This window comes from Dipodomys spectabilis, unplaced genomic scaffold, assembly GCF_019054845.1.
Source record: "Dipodomys spectabilis isolate Male_0828 unplaced genomic scaffold, ASM1905484v1 ptg000564l, whole genome shotgun sequence".
Taxonomy (NCBI): domain Eukaryota; kingdom Metazoa; phylum Chordata; class Mammalia; order Rodentia; family Heteromyidae; genus Dipodomys; species Dipodomys spectabilis.
In genome coordinates this window covers 982486-1004438 of record NW_024871241.1, presented here as the reverse complement: position 1 = coordinate 1004438, position 21953 = coordinate 982486, and the positions used below count along the sequence as shown (strand labels likewise).

Here is a 21953-nt window from a genome sequence, read left to right as displayed (position 1 = left end):
GTGAGCCATGGGTTTTTATTGGTTCTTTTAACTTACTTCTTCAGTCCAGCAGAGGAGGTTTGTTTATTTCAGGTAGAAGCTTCATATGAAACTCTGGGGGAATGCTTAAAGTTTTTGTGAATAGTTACAGATATTAGTAGGCGGGGATTGGCCATTTGGGAATAGATTCAAATGATCCGCTTTTGGAAGGGCTTTAAACACTAAGCCAAGGGCTGCAAGGTGCTAGGCTGCCACCTCTCTCTTCTTGACCCAGGTGACCACATTCCGGCCCCAAACCGGACCCCCAGCCTTCCAGGAACCCAAGCGATCAGGTTCGTTTAGGTCTTCTCATGGCAGGAGGGAGGCGCAAGTGCTTTAGCTGAACTAGGCAGGTGGTGGCCGAGGGCGCAGGCGCACTGGGCCGAGCGGCCAACGTGGGAATGGTCGGCAGAGGGCGCAGGCGCGCTGGTTGGAGTCGTTTGGGCGGGGCATCATCACGGAGATTTAAGGGGTCCTTGAGAGAGCGGGCTTGCCTGGGAGCCCGAGATAGTGGGCAGGGCCAGGTTGGGGGTTGAGCCTAAGCCGTTCCGGAAGGAAGTGGTTCCGGGTCTCTCCGAGAAGCAGTGGCAGCAGTAGTTCCGCTGCTGTGAGAGGCGGCGGCTGCATGAGGGGCGAGGCCTGAGTGGCCAACGGCTGAGGCGGCGGCGGCGGCGGCGGCGGCGGCGGCGGCGGCAACAGCAACGGCGGCGGTGGCGGTGGCGGGGATTTCCCGGCTGGGTGAGAGGCCGTGGCGAGCGGGCGGGGCGCGGAGACCCGAGCCGAGGAGGGTGTGTCTGTTGTCCGGGAGAGGCGGTTCTCCGGGGTGGCGGGTGCGACAGAGGGGACGGTACGGCTGTGTGGCTCGGCTTTTCGGGGTCCGGGTCTTCTCTACCCCCCCCCCCAACCCCTGAGCCAAAGCATTGCCTTGGCGGCGGCGGCGGTAGCGGTAGCGGTGGCGGCGGCGGCGGCGGCAGCGGCAGCGGCAGCGGCGGCCCAGTTCTGGCTCCTCCGTGTCCCTTCGGCCGTGCGATCGTCCCCTGCTGGAGCCTAGGCACCTGCTACCGCTCCCACTGATCTTTCCCTGTGGTCGGACAGACTGCGGTCCCTTTGGATCTGAGCGACTGTCACCAGGACGGACTGGGAGAAGGCGCCCTTGTTCTCACGGGGGCGGTGCACGCGTCGCCCGAGAGACCGGAGTCGCGGGTTCCCCCCCCCCCCCCCCCCCCCCGCTTTGTCCTGCTGAGAAGCTCCTGCCGCGCCGAGGCCTTTCCCCCTTGATCATGTCTCCAATGAGTAGTGAAGGCTGCTCTTCATCGTACATGCCAGAGTAAAACTTGGCTTTGCACAAACGGGTACTGGAAATTGGCGCAGCTCGTGTGTTTCTGTGTGACGTATTTAGGGAACGGGGCCACTGTCAGGGCTGTCTTGTCAGTAGGTCGGGAAGGAAAGAAATGGGAGCAAAACTTCTCCCCTTTAGTTTTTTTCTGTGGTGCTTTTCTAACTCCTTCCTAAGCGATCGGTTTTCCTTTCTGGAACAAATCACAAACTACGGGTAGAAAAATCAGAGTCTCCTAAGTTTCTGGTGGAATAACCTTTGCAGCATTTAAAACACAAATTTGTTTTGTGTAAGCACTGGGGCTTGAACTCAGGCCCTGAGCACTGTCCCTGAGCTCTGTTGCTCAAAGCTAGAACTCTAGCATTTGAGCCACAGTGTCACTTTTAGCTTTTTAGTGGTTAATTGGAGATGAGAGTCTCAGAGACTTTCCTGCCCTGGCTGGCTTTGAACCACAATCTTCAGATATCAGCCTTCTGAGTAGCTAGGACTACAGGTAAGAACCGCCAGCACCTAGCTTCAGTTTTTGTTTGTTTTTTCCTTTCCTTTTCTTTTTCTCTGAGATTCAGGTGCATTTTGGTCTAAGACTGGGACTCCAACGCGGTGCTTGATGCTTTTACTCATTGCTAATCAGTCTACCACCTAATTCTCACATCCAGCCCCCTTCCCCTTTTTGGAAACAAGTCCAAATGGAAAGACTGGAATTTGAAAAGGCCTGGCTGTGGATTTTATTTATTTTGTGACATGAAGGTCGGTCTAAACTCCTCTATTACAATAATCCTCCTACTCCAGCTCTCAAAAGTACTGGGGCTACAGGTGCATGTCACTGCTGGGCTATAGTGCTTTTTTTGTGGATTGTAGCAGCTGAACTCTGGGCCTGGGTGCTGTCCCTCAGTTCTTTCGCTCAAGGCTAGCACTCTACCACTTGTGCCACAGCACCACTTCCGGATTTTTCTACTTATGTGGTGCTGAGGAATCGAACCCAGGGCCTCATGCATGCAAGGCAAGCACTCTAGCACTGAGCCACCTTCCCAGCCCATGCTTTATTTTTTTAACGGTATTTTAATAGTAATTGCATGGTAAAGTTTTATTTTATTTTTTTCTTCCCTTTTTCCATACCACCTTCTCTCTTTACTACCCCTCATTTTTTTTTTTTTTTTGAGAATGTTATGGAGGAATCAAACCCAGAGCCTGGAGCATGCTACCCAATCATTCTACCTCTGAACTATGCCCCATACCCAGTAATGCTTTATTATTATTATTATTATATTTTACTACTAAAAGTTTCTTTTGAACTCCTCCTAGTTTCACAGTGTCCCTCAGAAATCTTTAAAGTTCTTTTTAGCTGTTTTCCCTTATGTTGGGTGATTGTAAGAGTCAAATAGTCTCTTGTACTTAGAGCATAGATTTAAGGATCATTGTTTTTCAAGTAAATATCTATGTTCAAAAGTTGTTTTGTATCTCAGCACTTGGGATTCTGAGGTAGGAGGATTGCAAATTCAAGGCCAGTTTGGCAACTTACTGAGATCCTGTCTCAAAAAAACAAAACAAAACAAAAAAACCCCGGAATCCAGGGGCTGGGAATGTGGCTTAGTGGTAGAGTGCTCTCCTAGCATGCAGGAATCGCTGGGTTGGATTCCTCAGTACCTACTACACAAAAAAAGCCAGAAGTGGAGCCATAGCTCAAATGGTAAACTGTTAGCCTTGAGCAAAAGAAGCTCAGGGACAGTGCCCAGGCCCTGAGTTTAAGCCCCAGGACTGTCAAAAAAAATTTTTTTTAAAGGATTCCACGTGCTTGTGGCTCAGGCATGTAATCCTAGGTATGCAGGAGGCTAAGATCTAAGGATCACAGTTTAAAGTCAGCTCAGTCAGTTTCACAGACTGACAAAAAGCCAAGAGTGGAGGTGTGGCTCAAGTGAGAGTGCCAGCCTTGAGTGAAATAGCCACGTGACTTTTGAGGCCCTGAGTTCAAGCCCCAGTATCTGCACCAAAAAAAGAGAAAAGGTTCTAAAGTCCTTTCCCCACCCACTTTCACTCCTTAAGTTTGAAGTTTCATACTGCTGCCCTAGATTCTATTCAAAATAGTGTCAAGTGGGTCTGGGGGGAGTAGCTGTGTGTTACAGCATGTACTTAGTGTTCAGGGCCTTGTGCTCAACGTTCAGAACCGTACAGAAAAAGAAAAGCAAGAGTTCTGAAACTAGGAGAATGAAGCTGCGTGAAGGTTAAAAGAAAATATTTCAAGGCACTCACGCTGTATAAAGCAAAGGGGGCAGATATAAAGCTAAAACACAGCCCTTGGTCTCATGATAAAGTAAACAATAGTATTTATGTGCTAGAGGCTAGAGATTGTCCAAGCAGCTAGAGTGCATAAAAGCTGATTTCCAAATTTAGATGGCAATTTTAGATGGGATTTGGTATGTCAACTACTGTTGAGTGTGCTGAAGATCAGTTCTGCTGACAGGGCATCTAAGTAAGTGATCAGGTAGTCTCCCCAGGATCATTTTCTTTTTCTGTTTCTTTTTTTGTTTTTGGTCGAGGAGCCTGAACTCTGGGTTTGGGCGCTGTCCCTCAGCTCTTCAGCTCAAGGCTAGTGTTCTACCACTTGAGCCACAGCACCACTTTAGCTTTTTCTGCTTATGTGGTGCTGAGGAATCCAACCTAGGGCCTCATGCATGCAAGTCAAGCACTCTACCACTGAGCCACCTCCCCAGGGTCATTTTCTGCAGGTAGGAGTTGTAAGGTAGAGAAGTGTTAGTATTGGAGTCCCAGAGCATGGATTCTGTCTTCACATATGACACATGGAGCAGATAGTTAACCTTTCTTTGAGTTGGTTTCTTCAATCAAGTTATAGAGGTAGTCCCAGCTTTCACAAGTACTTGTGAGGATTAAATAAGATAGCATTTGTATAGCATTTAGCAAGCCAAGAATGGTTTATGACCATTCTTATCACCAGAGACTTGGCTTCTCTGGGAAAGAGGCTAGGGCTCTTCCTGGTCCCTCCAGACACTAGCACTTAGTAATATTTGCTAAAATAATGTAGAATATGACCACTGATGAAAATTCAGTTGGTCCCAAAACAGGAGATAATATGTAAATATAGAATATTGGAGTTAATATTAAGGAATAAAGAAAACCGCACTAATTGGACAGACTTGTCTCTCTCACTGTTATTCTACCTTAGCTCCCTAATGCCAGGCAAATAGTCTCTTCTTATCAAGAATAAATCTACCCAAGTTGATCCCATTTCAGAACCTCCCTAGATCCCCTTACTACTCTGCTGCTACCCAGATTTTCACCTTACTTTCTCTGCCTGACTGTTTAAAGTAGTTATTAATAGCCTTCTCAGTCTCTCGACTTTCTACTTACTCTATGCAGCATTTGCCTTGGATGTCTCCTTTTCTTGAAACAACTCTCTTTATTTTCTGACATCCTATGTTTTCACACAAAGTTCCTCTCAGTCTCTCTTTGCTAGTTTCTCTTCATTCAAAGGTGGATATGTTTGCAGGCTTGATCCTTTTTATGCTAAACTGTGTCTGGAATAACTTATAGTGCATAGAGGCGATCTGATATTTGGAGGTTTGCTCAGGTACCCTGAAACCATCTGGGCCTGATGCTTTTTATGAGATTGTTCCTTATATAAATTTTTTTTGCCAGTGGAAATTGGTCTGTTATAGCTTTATAATTTAACAAGGTAAATTTAGAGAGTTTACTTTTTAGCAATGTATACCTTTCATCAGGATTTTAAAATTTATTTGGTAGATGATTTTAATTTTCCTTTATTGTTTTATATATTTTTACTTTCTTCCATTTTTCATCAAGAAAAAGTTATACAGATAAAAAAGAAAGAGGGCTGGGAAGGTGGCTCACTGGTAGAGCGCTTGCCTTGCATGCATGAGGCCCTGGGTTTGATTCCTCAGTATTATATAAGCAGAAAAAAGCTGGAAGTGGTGCTGCGGCTCAAGTGGTAGGGCACTAGCCTTGCTGAAGAGCTGAGGGACTGCTCCCAGGCCCAGAGTTCAGGCCCCACAACCTACAAAAAAAAAGGAAAGAATATAGTAGTAATATATAGTATATAGCAGTATTTAATGGTTTACTTTTTAATGACAGAATTCTAAATTATCTCATTTTAAATTATTTTCCTTATTCTCTTACTCTATTTTTACATAAGAAAGTTGAGTATTTGCAGATTTTGGGGGGAGAGAGAGAGAGAGAAAGAGAGAGAGAGAGAGAGAGAGAGAGAGAGAGAGAGAGAGAGAGAGAGAGAGTGTATCCTGAATCCCTTCAGGTGACTGCAAGGAAAAGTTAACAATGGTGGTTATTACTTGTAGTGACTGCCTCTAATTCTACCTCTCTCTGTCTTTCTTACAAGTGCTTTGTTTTGGCTTTTTTTGTTGTTGTCGTTGTTGGTCGTGGGGCTTGAACTATGGGCCTAGGCACTGTCCTTCAGCTCTTTAGCTCAAGGGTAGTGCTTTACCACTTGAGCCACAGTGCCACTTCTAGCTTTTTCTGTTTATGTGGTGCTGAGGAATCAAACCCAGGGACTCATGCATGCCAGGCAAGCACTCTACCACTGAGCCACCTTCCCAGTCCTTTGCTGATAAATTTTGTTTAATCATTTTCTTTTCTTTTTAAAATTTTTTTTGTTGGTTGTGGGGCCTGAACTCGGCCAGGGCGCTGTCCCTCAGCTCTTCAGCTCAAGGCTAGCACTCTACCACTTGAGCCACAGCGCCACTTTTGGCTTTCTGGTGGTTTATTGGAATTAAGATTCTCACAGACTTTCTTACCTGGGCTGGCTTCAAACAGTGATCTTCAGATCCCAGCCTCTTGAGTAGCTAGGATTACAGGCATGAGCCACTGGTGCCCAGCTTCACTTTGTTCTTCTTCTTCTTTTTTTTTTTTTTGTCGGTCGTGGGGCTTGAACTCTGGGCTTGGGTGCTGTCCTTGTGCTCTTTAGCTCAAGGCGAGCGCTCTACCGCTTGAGCCACAGCACCACTTCTGGTTTTCTAGTGGGGGGGGGTTATTGGAGATAAGAGTCTCCTGAACTTTCCTGCCCGGGCTGGTTTTGAACGTCTATCCTCAGATCTCAGCCTCCTGAGTAGCTAGGATTACAGGCGTGAGCCGCCGGCACCCAGCTATACTTTGTTCTTTTGGTCATATTTCATTGTAGATATAATCTACAGTTTTGTTCTTTCATTTATTGCTTTGGTGTTGTTTGGGTTGTTTCTATCTTTTGGCTGTTATGAGTTTGGTCCTGTGATAATATAGAATTTTATGTGGACATTTGTCTTTTTTTTCTTTTGGTTACATACCTGGATTGAAATAGTTGGACCATATGGTAGCTATATATTTTAACTTTCTGAGTAACTGCCAAACTGTTTTCTCAAGTAGCTGTGCCATTTTACATTTCACCAGCAATGTATGAGTGATCCATTATATCTGTATCCTCAAAATACTTGTTATTATATATCTTTTTGATTATAACTATCTTTTTTTTTTTGGTCGGTCATGGGGCTTGAACTCTGGGCTTGGGCACTATCCCTGCGCTCTTCAGCTCAAGGCGAGTGCTCTACTGCTTGAGCCACAGTGCCATTTCGGGTTTTCGAGTGCTTTATTGGAGATAAGAGTCTCACAGACTTTCCTGCCCTGGCTGGCTTTGAACCTCAATCCTCAGATCTCAGCCTCCTGAGTAGCTAGGATTACAGGTGTGAGCCACCGGCGCCAGCTATAACTATCTTTATTGGTGAAAAGTGACATTCATTATGGTTTAGATTTACATTAGCCTAATGACTAGTGATGTTATATTCCTATTAGCCGTTTATGTTACAAATATTTGTGCTGGTCCTAGGGCTTGAATTCAGGGCCTGCGCTCTGTTCCTGAGGGTTTTTTTTTTTTTTTTTTTTTCCTGAAGTCTAGTGCTCTACCACTTGAGCTACTGCTCCACTTCTGGATTTTTTGGTAGTTTATTGGAGATAAGAATCTCATGGACTTTCTTGCCTGGACTGGCTTTGAACCACAACCCTCAGATCTTAGCCTCCTGAAGAGCTGGGATTATAGGCATGAGCTACTAGCGCCTGGCTATTTTGTGTGTGTGTGTGTGTGTGTGTGTGTGTGTGTTTATATGTTTATGTGTGTATGTGTGTGTATATGCATATGCATGGATATGTGCTTGTCTGCACGCTGCTGGTAGTGAGGCTTGAACTCCGTATATACTTTATCTCTTAGACTTTTCATTCAAGGCTGGCACTCTACTGCTTGAGCCAGAGCTCCACTTCTGGCTTTTTGATGATTAATTCTATTTGAGTTTCATAGACTTTCCTGCTCAGGCTGTTTTTGAACAATAGTCATTAGATCTCAGCAACCTGATTAACTATCATTTGTTCATTTTTTGTGTGTCAGTCCTGGGTATTTTTTTTGGGGGGGGGGGTCCAATCCTGGGGCTTAAACTCTGGGCCTGGGCTCTGTCCCTGAGCTCTTCAGCTCAAGGCCAGTGCTCTACCACTTGAGCCCCAGCACCACTTCCAGTTTTCTGGTTAATTGGAGATAAGAGTCTCACGGACTTTCCTGCCTGGGCTGGCTTTGAACCATGATCCTCAGATCTCAGCCTCCTGAGTAGCTAGGATTACAGGTGTGAGCCACTGGGGCCAGGCAATCCTGGATCTTGAACTCAGGGCCTGGTTACTGTCCTTGAGCTTTTACCACCCAGTTTTTTTTGGTAGATAATAACTTTCCTACCTAGGCTGGCTTTGAACTATAGTTCTCAGATCTTGGCTTCCTGAGATCTCAGCTTCCCTAGTAGTAAGGATTACAGATGAGAGCCACCAGAACCCGACTTGGTCCTAAGTTTTTAAATTTTTTTTTTTTGGGTCTGGTTGTGGAGCCTGAACTCTGGGCCTGGGTGCTGTCCCTCAGCTCTTTAGCTCAAGGCTAGCACTCTACCACTTGAGCCAAAGTGCCACTTCCAGCTTTTTTTTTTCTGCTTATATGGTGCTGAGGAATCGAACCCAGGGCCGCATGCATGCAAGGCAAACGCTCTACCGCTGAGCCACCTTCCCAGCCCTAAATTTTTTATTGTTACTATAAAGGTGATGTACAGAGGGGTTACGGTTACATGAGTCACATGGCTTACATGGGTTACCGTGTCACCCCTTCCCTTGTTCTCTTCCAGTGTTTCCCTCCTGTCCTTACCCACAAGTTGGATAGTTCATTTTCAACATAGTGTCTAGTGAGGACCATTGCTGCATTAGTTCACCTTTTATCCTTCCATTAGGTTCTTAAGTTTTGATGATGTACAATTTACCTTTTTTTCCCCCTTTTTTCTTATGTTACTGGTTCCATATCTTAGAAAACATTGCCTTATTCAAAGGTCATACATATTAGTTTGTTTCCTGCTAAGTTTTGTACATTTATCTCTTACACTTAGGTCTTCGACATATTTTAAATTAGTTCTTTTTTTTGTCAGTTGTGAGGCTTGAACTCTGGGGAGGGCCTGGGCGTGGTCCCTGAGTTCTTTTGCTCAAGGCTAGAGCTCTACCACTTGGAGCTACAGTGCCACTTCAGTTTTGAAGTGATTAATTGGAGATAAGAGTCTTATGAGGACTTTTCTGCCTGATCTGGCTTTGAACTATGATTCTCCGATCTCAGCCTCCCAAGTAGCTAGGATTATAGGTGTGAGCCACTGGCGCCCAGCTTGAATTTATTCATAACCCATTTTTTTTCTTTTTGCAGTGCTGGGGATTGTTGTGCATGTTAGGCAAGTGCTCTTAAGTTAATTTTTATATATGAGATAAAGAGGTAAGTTATTGTTAGGTTTATAAAAAGAGGTAGCCGAGTAAGAACAGCACTACGCACATGGTATTCAGGTAAGGGGTAGGTTTATTCAGTAGACCTGTTGGGACCAGGCCAGGTTGGCACTCCACGCAGCTGGCAAAGAGGTTTATTTATTTATTTATTTATGTATTGTGAAAATACTGTACAGAGGGGTTACAATTACATGGGCAAGATAATGAGTGCATTTCTTATCAAGCATTGTAGCCTCCTCCTTTGTTTCCCCTTCCCATCCCTTTCCATTCTCCCCCCCCCCCCCCCCCCCCCCCCCCGTCCGTCCCCCCCTCCGCCGGCAAAGAGGTTTTTAAAAAGAGGTAGCCTAAATAAAATTAAAAAAAAAAAAAAGAGGTAGCCTAGTAAGAACCACACCACGCACATGGTATTCAGGTAAGGAGTAGGTTTATTCATCGTTTTGGCTGGCACTAGGCCATGTTGGCCCACCACGTGGCTGGGAAAAGCCTAGGAAAGAGAGCGTCTGGGCCTGGGCTAGGCCTTATCTAGGGTATGGGTGGAGAAAGGTGTGGCCACATCAAATTCAGATGTGACCTCAGCAGATGCAGATGTGACCTCTTCCAAGTGTGCCAGTTGCTTAGGTAATGCAGGTACTGGGTGGAGTCTTCGCTGAGAGGAGGGTGGAGTCTGTTCGCCATCCAGGAGTGGACCTTACAGTTATGTGATTGTTTTTATTCTTTTTTTTTTTTTTTTTTTGTCCGGTTGTAGGGCTTAAACTCTGGGCCTGGGCGCTGTCCCTGAGCTCTTCAGCTCAAGGCCAGTGCTCCACCACTTGAACCACAGCACCACTTCTTGATTCTTTTTATTCTTTTGCTTATGAGTATCTGGTTGTCTCAAGACTGTAAATTGAGTTAACCTCTTAATATCTGGTGTACTAATGCGCCTAATACCCTTTAAATCTAGTAACGGTCTATAACAATGAAGCTGCTTCTATGATTCCTCCTTTCCACTCTCTTTTGCATTCCTTTTTTTTCTTTTTTAAGACAGAGTCTCAATACATAGATCAAGGTGGCCTGGAGCTCATTATTTTCCTCCCATGTTCTGGAATTACAGACATGTGCCACTTCATTTGGTTATAATTTTTCTACTTTACATCAATCCTTTACCCTTATCCTTATTTTTCTTTAGAAAGATTGTATGTGTGTGTGCATGTGTGTGCACACACATATGCATGCATTTGTGCTTTTGTCTTGTGTGTGAGGGCAAGGGGATGCTGGAAACTGAATCCAAGGCCTATCGCATCCTAAACATACACTCTGCCTCTGAGCTATACCAACAGCCTCTACATATTTTCAAATGCTCACTGTCAGCTAGGTGCCAGTGGCTCACGCCTATAATCCTAGCTACCCAGAAGGCAGACATCTGAGGATGGCAGTTCGAAGCGGGCTGGACAGAGAAGTCCCTGTGAGACTCTTATCTCCAATTAACCACTCAAAAACTGGAATTGGTGCTGTAGCTCAAGTGGTAGAGCACTAGCTTTGAGCACAAAGAGGCTCAGGGACAGTGCCCAGGCCCTACACTGACAAAAAAGTGCTGAATGTCAGTCATTTTGCTGACATTGATTAGATGAAGGTCATGCGTTAGTAGATTTCTCAGGAATGGCTAATGAGTTCTGAATTCCCTACATTCTTGTTTGTCTAAAACTGTTTTCTCTGTTGCTGTGATATTTAAGGGATATGTTGGCAGATATAAAATCCTTAATTCACACTCCCTTTCATTGAGGCTTTTAAAGATGTTGCTTTATTTTTCACCTTGTTTTATATTTAGGCTTTGAAAACCCTGATGCTGGTCTAATTGTTTTTCTTTTGCAGTGCTAGAGATACATGGCAAGCACTCTACCATTGAACTACCTTCCAGCCCAGGTGCAATTCTTTTGGATTTATAAGTTATTCTTTTGCTTGAAAGTCTTGATAATTTTATCCTTACCTTTGAATTTAAGTACTTTTTGCTAGGTTGTATTAGAGATGAGATTGATGTAAGTTTTTTTGGGGGGGTAACTGGTATAGATGTGTAGATTCAGTTATTTCATTTCTGAAAAAATTTTTTTTTTGATGTGAGAATTGAATTCAGGACATTGCATATTCTGTGCAAACACTCTACCAATGAGTGACATCCACATTTATAGTTCTTGATTTTCTTGAATTATAGCTTTAAATATGAGTTTAGTTTCATTGTTGGTTTTTTTGTTTGGTCGTCATGGGGCTTTAACTCTGGGCCTGGGCGCTGTCCCTCAGCTCTTAAGAGCAAGGCAAGCACTCTGTCACTTGAGCCACAGCGCCACTTCTGTTTTTCTGGTGTTTAATTGGAGGTAAGAGACTCACAGAGTTTCCTGCCAGGATTGGCTTTGAACTGTGATCCTTAGGTCTCAGCGTCCTGAGTAGCTAGGATGACAGGCATGAGCTACCGGTGCCCGACTAGTTTCATTGTTTGATTGTTCTTTTCTAGGAACTATAATCATACAAATATTCTTTATTTACTTTTTTCTCTTTCTACTGCTTTTTCTCTGACCCTGTGTTTTTCTCTCTCCTCCCTTTCTTCCTCCCTCCTATTTTCCACCTCTTCCTTCTTTTTCTCCCAATACTGGAGATTGAACCCAGGACCTTGTACATGCTAGGCAATTGTTGTACTACTTGATGCACTACTTGATGGTCAGTTGTGGAGCTTGAACTTTGGGCCTGGGCGCTGTCCCTCAGCTCTTTAGCTCAAGGCGAGTGCTCTCTACCACTTGAGCCACAGCACCACTTCTGGCTTTTTCTGCTTATGTGGTGCTGAGGAATAGAACCCAGGGCCTCATGCATGCAAGGCAAGCACTCTACCACTGAGCTACCTTCCCAGCCCAAGCTCTTTTGATTTTATTTTATTTCTAAAATAGGGTCTCACTGACTTTGTCTAGGCTGGCTGCAAACTGATGATCTTTCTCCCTTTGCCTTCTAAGTAGCTGGAATTACATGAGATATGTCACCCTGTCTGGCTCTTTTTTCACCCCCAATACTGAGGTTCGAACTTAGGGCCTGTGCTTGCTAGGCTAGCACATTACCACTTGTGCCATGCTTTTAGGCCTGTTTTCTTGCTGGTTATTTTTGAGATAGGGCCTCATGAACATTTCTGTCCAGGCTGACTTCCTTTTGATTAAGCCTCCTAAACAGCTAGGACGATTACAGGCATGAGCCACTAGTGCCCACCTTGATAAGTCAAGAAGAAAGAGGAATTGAGTATTGGATCTGGATTTTATTAGTATCTTTGCTTGAACAGTTTGGTGTAGTAGCAGGGGTGATGATGAAAAGCTGTATTACCAAAGGGTCTAGCAAGAATGAGAGGAGAAAAACTGAAGTTAATGATTGTAGCACACAGGCAGCCTTTTGAAGAATGTAGCTGTTAAAGGAACATATATATAGAGTGATAGCCTCATAGATTGCAGACATGAGCCATTGGTTCCCAGAGATGTTATTTGCTTTAGCAGAAGATTGGAAGCAAGATTGGGGATGTAGCTCAGTGGTATAGCATTTTCATAGCATGCGTGAGGCCCTGGATTCCTGCTCAGCAATGCAAAAAAATCAGAAGCAAACTAAATGTTCAATACTGCTTAATCAAGTTTTCAATTTATTTATCTGGTGAATAATTAGTCACCAATTGGGTATTATACTTAGGATTTGTATAATTGTATAAATCACCTAGCAATTTAGAAAAGAGTATTCTGTGATATTAGATTGTGGTTACATGAAATGTTGATGTATATGGCAAAATGAGAGGGTAGCAATTGTTGTATCAGATTAATTCTGGATAATTAAAATTTCCTCTTTCTGGAATGCAGTTGTTATGTGCCACATACTAACGAAGTGTTTTCATAGTTTAACACAGAAGTCATCAAAGTGTATTAGTCTGGGCAGACCTATTTTTCTTTAGCTTTTGAGCTAAAATGGTTTTTAAATTTTATTCTCCAGTTTAAAATTTAAGAATAGCATATTTAACCCAGTATCCCCAAAATAATAATTTTAATATGTAACGATCCTAAGAATATAGTAATGATCGTGGGTGGAGATAGGAGGGATAGAATGGCATAGAATGAGGGACCAGATGACACTGTACAAAAGGAAATGTACTTCTTACCTGACTCATGTAAAGGTAACCCCACTGTATATTACCTCTATAGTAACAATAAAGTAAATTTAAAAAAGGAATCATGAGCACTGTTAGGCACTCACACAATATTAATGAAATATTTTATAGTATTTTTGATCATGTCTTTTAAATCTGATATGTGTTACACTTAAATCATATTTTGAAGAGGTCTAATCATGTTTGAATTTTTTTGCAAGTCCTCTACCATGTGAGCCACAGCACTACTTCTGCCTTTTTCTGAGTAGTTTAATGGAGATAATAGTCCCACAGGCTTTTCTGCTCTCACTTACTTTGAACTTTGATCCTCAGATCTCAGCCTTCTGAGTAGCTAGGATTACAGGTGTGAGACACTAGCGCCCAGCATGTTTTTACGTTTTAAGGAGTTATTTTACAAAAACAGAAGTGGCAAATTAGAGAAAGATCGTATATAGCTGCAAAACCGAAAATAGTATGTGACCCTTTACAGAGGATGTTTGCTGGTTTCTGATTTAATTTATTTTATCCTGACAACATTCCAGGAAGGTGGGTGCTATTGTCATGATGCCCTTTTTACATATTGGCAAACAGAAGTACAGAGGGAGTAAGCTCCTCGTGGTGATACTCACTATGTTTTAGAGCATCTTGAGGCTCTTTCTCCAAACTTACTAATATTGTGTTTCTTTACAGTAGAAGAAGTGGATAGTGGCTTACATGTCAAAGGATGGCACGGTCACGATCAAGATCCCCAAGATGGAAACATAGGTAAATAATTCTTAGTTTTTAACTTGGCTACTATGCTATTCATTTTGATAATGCAATAACTAATTAATTCTTCAATTGTTTTCAATTTGTAATTCACAAGACCAATTGTAATGAGGACAAGCTTCAGAATAAAGGGAACGATAAAGAAATAAATGATTTTAATTGGAAAGGTATCTCAGAATTCATTTTGTTTCCATTTTTTATGTCAATTGTGGGGCTTGAACTCAGGACCTGGGCACTGTCCCTGAGCTTTTGTGCTCAAGACTAGGACTCTGTCACTTTGAGCTACAGCTCTACTTCCAGTTTTCTGGTGGTTAATTGGAGATTATACACTTTGCTGCCCAGGTTGGTTTTGAACCTCAATTCTCAGATCTCAGTCTCCTCAGTAGCTAGAATTACAAGTGTGAGCCACTAGCATTTGGCCTGTGTCACTTTTTTGTATTAGGCTCTGCTGAGGGGCACCCGAGCCCCTTCCAGGCTTAAGGCTTGATTTCTATATTCCTTTTTGGATTTATTTGTCAAGAGCTATAAAGGTCTGATATTTTACCCTGCTTGCAAGCATTGGCCTTCCACAAGACACCCATGAATTAGATCTGATGAAGACATTTATTACCCACAGGATCGCAAGCTGCTTGAATTTCATGTTCTTGAAGCTCCCAGGTCTTTGAAGGGTTAGTACTGCACAGGAGCTGCCTGAGTAGATGATACAAAGTTGTAGGGTAACATTCTAGGCAGTGAGATAATGAAATAGCTGAGGAACTTGAATTCCCCAGAAAGAGCTGCTGACAAACCCTCGCAGTTTTTACCTAGGATGAGGCACTATCTTGTTTTCCTGAGTAGCAAACAAATCAGTCCTCTATTCCTAAGGGAGACTCTATTTCCAAGGTTGTTTGCTTTGGAACAAAAGCTGGCAGTGTCTCTACTCACAAGGCATGCAGAACTCAAGAGACTGTGGAGAATTGTTTCCCAATAGACTCCTTGGGTCGCTTTTCATCTCTTTAGGGGAATTGAAAATGATAGTAACCATCCCAGCTACTGTCTATAGAAAAAAGTGGGTGCTAGACAAGAAAGTATATTCTATGGTCCTGGGGCCTGAACTTCCAGGCCTTGGTGCTGTCCCTGAGCTTATTTGCTCAAGGCTGATACTCTACTGCTTGAACCACAGCTCCACTTTTGGCTTTTCTGGTAGTTAATTAGAGTACAGAGTCTCATAAACTTTCCTGCTCAGGCTGGCTTTGAAGTGTGATTTCAGATCTCAGCCTCCTAAGTAGATAGGATTACAGATGTGAGCCACTGGTGCCCTGCCTCAAAAGAGGTTTTTGTTTTGTTTTGTTTTTTCATTTTTGGTGATGGAGCTTGAACTCTGGACCTGGGTGCTGTCCCTGAACCTCTTTAGCCCAAGGCAAGTGCTCTACCACTTGAGCCACAGTGGCCACTTCTAGTTTTCTGGTAGTTAATTGGAGATAAGAGTCTCACTGACGTTCCTACCTGGGCTGGTTTTGAACCGTGATACTCAGATCTCAATCTCCTGAGTCCCTAGGATTTAGGCAAGAGCCACCAGCACCTGGCTCTTAAAAGAGTTTTTAATATGAAGTAAGGATTAAACTTAGTTCTTGAGTATTTCATTCAGTCTCAAAGATTTCTACCTCTGTCAGCTTTTTCCCTTAGTAGTGAGAGAGATGAAATTTTCTAGCCTCTAGTCAAGTTGTAGTTGCTTTCCATCCTGAGATGAAATGTGGTCAGCTGGATGACAGAGTTGTTTCATTTTCCATTTTCCTTTCTTTCCCCTTTCCTTCTTTTCCCTCTTCTCCCTGTCCTCCCTATTCCTCCCTATGCCTCTCTATTCTTCCCTCCCTTCCCCTTCCTCCTCTTCTCTCCCCTTCTTCTTTCTCCCTTTTACCAGAGTTTGAACTCTAGGCTTTGTAGTCTGACTCAGCTTTCTTGCCCAAAGCTGGAATTCTACCCCTTAAACCATGCTTCCAGTCGGAGTTTCTTTCTTTTTTTGCCAGTCCTGGGGCTTGAACTCAGGGCCTAGGCCCTGTCCTTGAGCTCCTTTTGCTCAAGGCTAGCACTCTACGACTTGAGCCACAGTGCCACTTCTGGCTTTTTCTGCTTATTTGGTACTGAGGAATCGAACCCAGGGCTTCATGTATGCAAGGCAAGCCCTCTACCACTAAGCCACATTCCCAGCCCCGAGTTTCTTTCTTTTAAAACAATTATTAGCCAGCTGCTGGTGGCTCACACCTGTAATCCTAGCTACTCAGGAGGCTGAGATCTGAGGATCATGGTTCAAAGCCAGCCTGGGCAGGAATGTCCATGAGACTCTGGTCTCCAATTAACCACCAGAAAACTGGAAGTGGCGCTGTGGCTCAAGTGGTAGAGAGCACTTGCCTTGAGCTGAAGTGCTGAGGGACAGTGCCGAAGCCCCACACGACCAACAAAATAAAAAAATTATTGGTGTAAATTAATTGTACAAAGGAGTTTCATTATGATATTTCCATATATTCATATAATGTATATTTATAAAACTTACATGCATATAATGTATATGTATGACCCAGTGAGTACCTGAGGAAAGTAGATTTTCCTCCTTTCTTGTATAGACAACACAGATTTGTCACTGAAAGAGATCCAGTCACGTTTGCTCCAACTCCATGGCAGCTTCTAGAGAGGGTGATACAAACTTCAAGAATAGCTTTCTTGTTGATTAGAATATATCAAACCCTTAGGGAGGAGTTTAAGAAATTGGAAACGTCTTTGGACACCAAAGTAAAGCCTTATTGTTCTCCTGACAGTGACACTCCTCTATAATCTGTAAGTTTGGATAACCCAAATGAGTTTCCCTAGATAAGAGCCTCCATCCTCAGTGAGAATACAAGGCTTTGTGTTTGCAATGCTGAGGTACCAGTATGTGCATACTGAAGGGATGTGCTATCTCTTATGGCTACATTTAAAGCTCTATTTGAATAGCACATCTTGAAGTTGGTGTGTGAGGGAGGAGAAAGTAAAACAACTTATCTGTGCTAGAAATATTTATGGACAAACCAGGCCTAAAAGTGTTACAATTCTCTTCCCCTCCTCTTGCTACCTGTTGCGCGTGTTTCTTCTTTTTTTTTTTTTGGGTCCAGTCGTGGGGCCTGAACTCTGGGCCTGGGAACTGTCCCTCAGCTCTTCAGCTCAAGGCTAGCGCTCTACCACTTGAGCCACAGTGCCACTTCTGGCTTTTTTCGTTTTGCTTATGTGGTGCTGAGGAATCGAACCCAGGCCCTCATGCATGCAAGGCAAGCGCTCTACCACTGAGCTACCTTCCCAGCCCATGTTTCATTTTTTCTCTTCTTTTTCCCCCTTTTTTTTGTGCTGGTATTGGGGTTTAAACTCAGGTCTCAGTTGGCTTTTTTGCTAAGGCTGTCACTCTACCACTTGAGCCCCACAGTTCTTCTGGCTTTTTGCTGGTTAATTGGAGATATGAGTCTAATGAATTTGTCTGCCCAGCCTGACTTTGAGCCAGGATCCTCAGATCTCAGCCTCCTAAGTAGCTAAGGTTATAGGTGTGAGCCAATGGTGCCCAGCACATGTATATTTCTTTTTTCTTGATACAAGAGAATAGGAAGAGGATAGACAATCAATTGGGGAAATTATTGAACCAGTCTTTGGCCCCAGTTTGGATTGTGGTCTATTGAATATTAGAATGTAATTTAATTTTAGAGTTCCTATTCAGTCTTCTTTTTTTAATTTTCTTTGTCGGTCATGGGGCTTGAACTCTGGGCCTGAATGCTGTTCCTCAGCTCTTTAGCTCAAGGCTAGTGCCCTACCACTTGAGCCACAGCGCCATTTCCAGTTTTTTGGTAGTTTATTGGAGATAAGAGTCTCACAGACTTTCCTGCCTGGGCTGGCTTTGAATCATGATCCTCAGATCTCAGCCTCCTGAGTAGCTAAGATTACAGGCATGAGCCACCAGCGCCCGGCCCTATTCAGTCTTCTTGACACTCTTTTTTTTTTGGGTCCGGTCGTGGGGCTCTGAACTCTGGGCCTGGGCGCTGTCCCTCAGCTCTTCAGCTCAAGGCTAGCGCTCTACCACTTGAGCCACAGCGCCACTTCCGGCTTTTCTCTTTTTGCTTATGTGGTGCTGAGGAATCAAACCCAGGGCCTCAGGCATGCAAGGCAAGCACTCTACCACTGAGCCACCTTCCCAGCCCTTCTTGACACTCTTCTATGTGCTTTTGTTCTTGTTGTTGTTGTTGTTAATTGTTGGCCTTGAATTCAGAAGCTGAGTGCTGTCTTTGAAGTTTCTTGCTCAAGGCTCATGCTCTGGCACTTTGAGCCACAGCTCAATTTCTGGTTTTCTGGTGGTTAATTGGAAATAAAGCCTCTGTGGGCTTCTCTGTTGCCTTCGCAACACTGTGCTTAGGTCTCAACCTCATGAGTAGCTAGGATTACAGGCCTGAGCCACCAGTGCCTTGCTCTATGTGTTTCATGTGAACCTATTTCTACTTGTTCTTTTACTTGACTAGTGAACATAATATGAACTTTCCTCAGTGGCCCTTTTGTTGAAGGCCCTGCATCTGCTTTTCAATAGAACGTATCCAGAATAGATCCTGCTATATAGGACAGGTATATTCAGCTCATTTTGATGTGCATATGGAATTCATTAGTTCAGATGGAAAGAGTATGCTTGTTGACTAGGGTAATATCAGTATCAGACCTTCAAATGTACAGTTCAGAATGCACAGTATAGCAAATTTGTGGATTTAGTTCCCGTGGGAGAAGCAAAGGAAAGGTCTATGATTTAGGGAGATCATATTAAGACAAATGTAGTTTATTGTTGAAAAATGGACTTAACTCCTCTGTGTTTGTTTGTGTAGGTCTTTATCACCGCGACCTAGCAACGTTGAGTACCACAAGCAAAGACATTGTCATGGGCATTATAACTGTGACTATAGAAAAGATATGAAAAGACCTATTGCTTGGAGAATGGACAACGAGAAACATGGACAGAGTAAATCAAGGAACCTCTCTCGTGGACGTCTTTATTACCAGCCATATGAACATAGACCACCTACCCCAAACATAAGGAACTCTTTAGAAAATGTTCACACACATAAGCCTCACCGAGTATACTCAGTTGGAAGAGGGGATGGTAACAGAAGATCTCAGTACTTGCCCACACACTCAGAGGGTGCACCCTACATAGAGCATGAGAGGAATTGTTATCCCCAGAAAATGCAAGGAAGGTATACTTCTGATGACCACAGAGTTAGAGAAAGTGGGAGAGGAGGGAAACCACCTGAGAGGCCAATAGCAGATTCCCTTAGATTAGAAGGAAAGTGGCATGAAGATGAATTGCGACACAAGAGGACACAAGAAGAAAGATATTCCAAGTCACCCCGAAGAGGCTCACAAGACTTTGACGCAAGGAGCTCTTTTCCGAAGAGGTATAAGAAAACATTAAACCTGGGTAATTTGATATAAAGCCTCAAGTGAAAAAAAATCTGTTTACTTTATGGTTGAAGATAACCACCTTGAAAAGCTTTTGTCTCAAAAGATAAAAAGCAGTGTAATTTAGTTATGGTCTACTGGTAGTAGTAAAATATTTCTCTTTTGAGTAGATCGTGTTGATGGCTAGAATATTTTTAAAGGTGTTTTCCTCTTTAACCTTGTACTTCTATGAATTGGCTTGAGGGATTATAGATTATCTTGCCACTGCGCTCTACATTTAAAGCCATTCTTCCCAACATTCTACACGTGTAAATTCTCACTTTCTTCTCTGTAGTGCAAGTATAAACTGCTTTATGTCAACACAGGTATCCTGAGGATCGTGATTTTGGAAAACATGGACACACATCAAAAAGATCTAAAGACATGGTGAAGTACGAAAACAGAGAGCCTGCCAGAATCCCAAAGTGGAAGCCCAAACATTCTCTTCCATCTCATCAAGAAAAGACAGATCAGTGGAACTTTGGACTCCAAACTCACCGATATTCTGGGAAGGAATACCCAGAGACCAGTTCATCAACCAAAGTATCTTATGACTATCGACACAAACATCATAAGCCCTCAGATGACCACCAGGACTTTTCTGATGGAAGAACTCAGAAGTACTTGAAAGAAGAAGTTAGAAAATACAATTCTCAAAAAGGCTCTGTAAATAGAGAGTCAGACTGTTTAAATGCTGCAAGAGGGAGAGAGAATGAAGATAAACAAGTCAAAGAATCTCTTAAATCATCTAAGAAAGGACACATTTCCAGTAGTCATTCAAGTAAAAGTGAAATGGATTCGAAGTCTTATAATGACAAACAGAAGAGAAAAATAAGAAAAGATGAGGATTGCAGAAAAGAGAACAACTTTTCTGGTAGCCAACCCGATGCAAGTAAACTTGCTGATGAGAAACCATCATCTGTTAATTTTAAGAAGCAATTGCTTACAGTTAAATTAAATGTGAAGACAGCTGTAGACACATCCAGGTATTATCTTTGTTTTTTTTTTCTTTATGATATTTAATGTTTCTGCTACCTTTATTTGCTTTAAAAATAGAATTTGTAGTGTTGTTTATAGAGTCCATTGTTGGTATAGAGAGCACCTGAATTTTTCTCCCATACCTTAAAATGAGGATAAATCTTGTAGTTGTAATAGGACTCATATCTGCTTGTTTGCAAAGTCTATATTCAGATCAGTCTGAGTACCGGGCATTCCATGGAGTTAGTTGTTCCTCTTCATGAACACCTACATTTATTTTTTGTGCTGGTACTGAGGCTTGAACTCAGAGTCTGGGCACTGTCCCTTAGCTGTTTTGCTCAGGGCTGGGATTCTATCACTTGAGCCACAGATTTACTCTGGTTTTTGCTTGTAAATTAGGGATAAGACTCTCACTGACTTTTCTGCTAGGCCTGACTTTGAACCACAATCTCCCTAGCTCACCCTCTTGAGTAACTAAGATTACAGGTATGAGCTACTGGCACACATGCGTTTTTATGCTGCCAGATTTTTCTTATTTAGGGATAGGCTAGGTAAAGTTTAGGTCTTACTCCTTGCAGTTTTTCAGCGCTTGTGTTCCCTGTTGTGTGACATTCATAAGATTTTTGAGCAGGTCCTAGTTTTATAGAGAAAAGTGAGATCCTAAGAAATGAAGTGACTTGGCTATGTCAGTGGCTGGATTTCAAACCATGTGTCTCCTTGTGACTCCAAGATGCAGGTGACTTAATGTGATTCCTGTTGCCATCTTACAATGACTGGTTTTAACTGACAGATTCTCCCAGGTAGAAGAAATTGGACTATACTCTGGGAGTATGCTTATTTATAAGACATTTGCTTTATCTCTTAATTACTTTTCTTTTCTGGTACTGGGACTTGAACTCCGGCTTCATGCTCTTGCTCAGTATTTTTGCTAATGGCTGGTGCTCTGCCACTTGAGCCTTGCTTCCAGTTCAGCATTTTGCTGGATGTTTTGGAAATAGAGTCTCATGGACTTTTCTGCCTGGGCTGGCTTTGAACTGCAGTTCTAGATCTCAACCCTCTGGGTATGTGGAATTATAGGAATGAGCCACTGTCACTCAGTTTCTTCTTTGTCTCCTTATCTTCATTTTTTAATTATCTTCTTCCTTATTCTTCCTTGTCATCTTTTTTCATCTTCTGCCTCCCACTCCATCCTCCCCTACTTGGCCTTCCCCACCTCCTCCTTCTGACTATTGTTGTAATTTATACTTTCCTAAGCAAACTCACATTTTATTCTATTATAAATATTACCTTCTTATGGATTCTGAGAATAATGAGGTAGTATATAGTTGGCTACATCAGCTACATCTTTCCATTAGCTAATGCACTAGTAGTATATCAATGAAAATGAAAATAATTTGATGCACCCATATTCACACTTGACTCCTATTTGTATTTGAATCAAAACCATGAAAT

At 42.9% G+C, this 21953-nt stretch overlaps 1 protein-coding gene across 5 annotated transcripts in view; it reads left to right on the top strand.

Annotated features, from left to right (window-relative positions):
- The first annotated feature begins 723 nt into the window (after positions 1 to 723).
- Bclaf3 (BCLAF1 and THRAP3 family member 3) overlaps positions 724 to 21953 on the top strand; it is a 57974-nt gene continuing 36744 nt past the window's right edge. For 2 of the 5 annotated variants that reach the window (XM_042670521.1, XM_042670525.1), the window contains exons 1-4: positions 9117 to 9143; positions 13974 to 14048; positions 18911 to 19480; positions 19850 to 20509. In XM_042670521.1, the coding sequence (XP_042526455.1) occupies positions 14008 to 14048; positions 18911 to 19480; positions 19850 to 20509 (1271 nt within the window). In that variant the 5' untranslated portion in view covers positions 9117 to 9143; positions 13974 to 14007. Of the gene's footprint in view, positions 757 to 790; positions 807 to 9116; positions 9144 to 13973; positions 14049 to 18910; positions 19481 to 19849; positions 20510 to 21953 lie in introns of those variants that run through there. The other 3 variants (XM_042670522.1, XM_042670524.1, XM_042670523.1) reach the window with 3 other exon arrangements.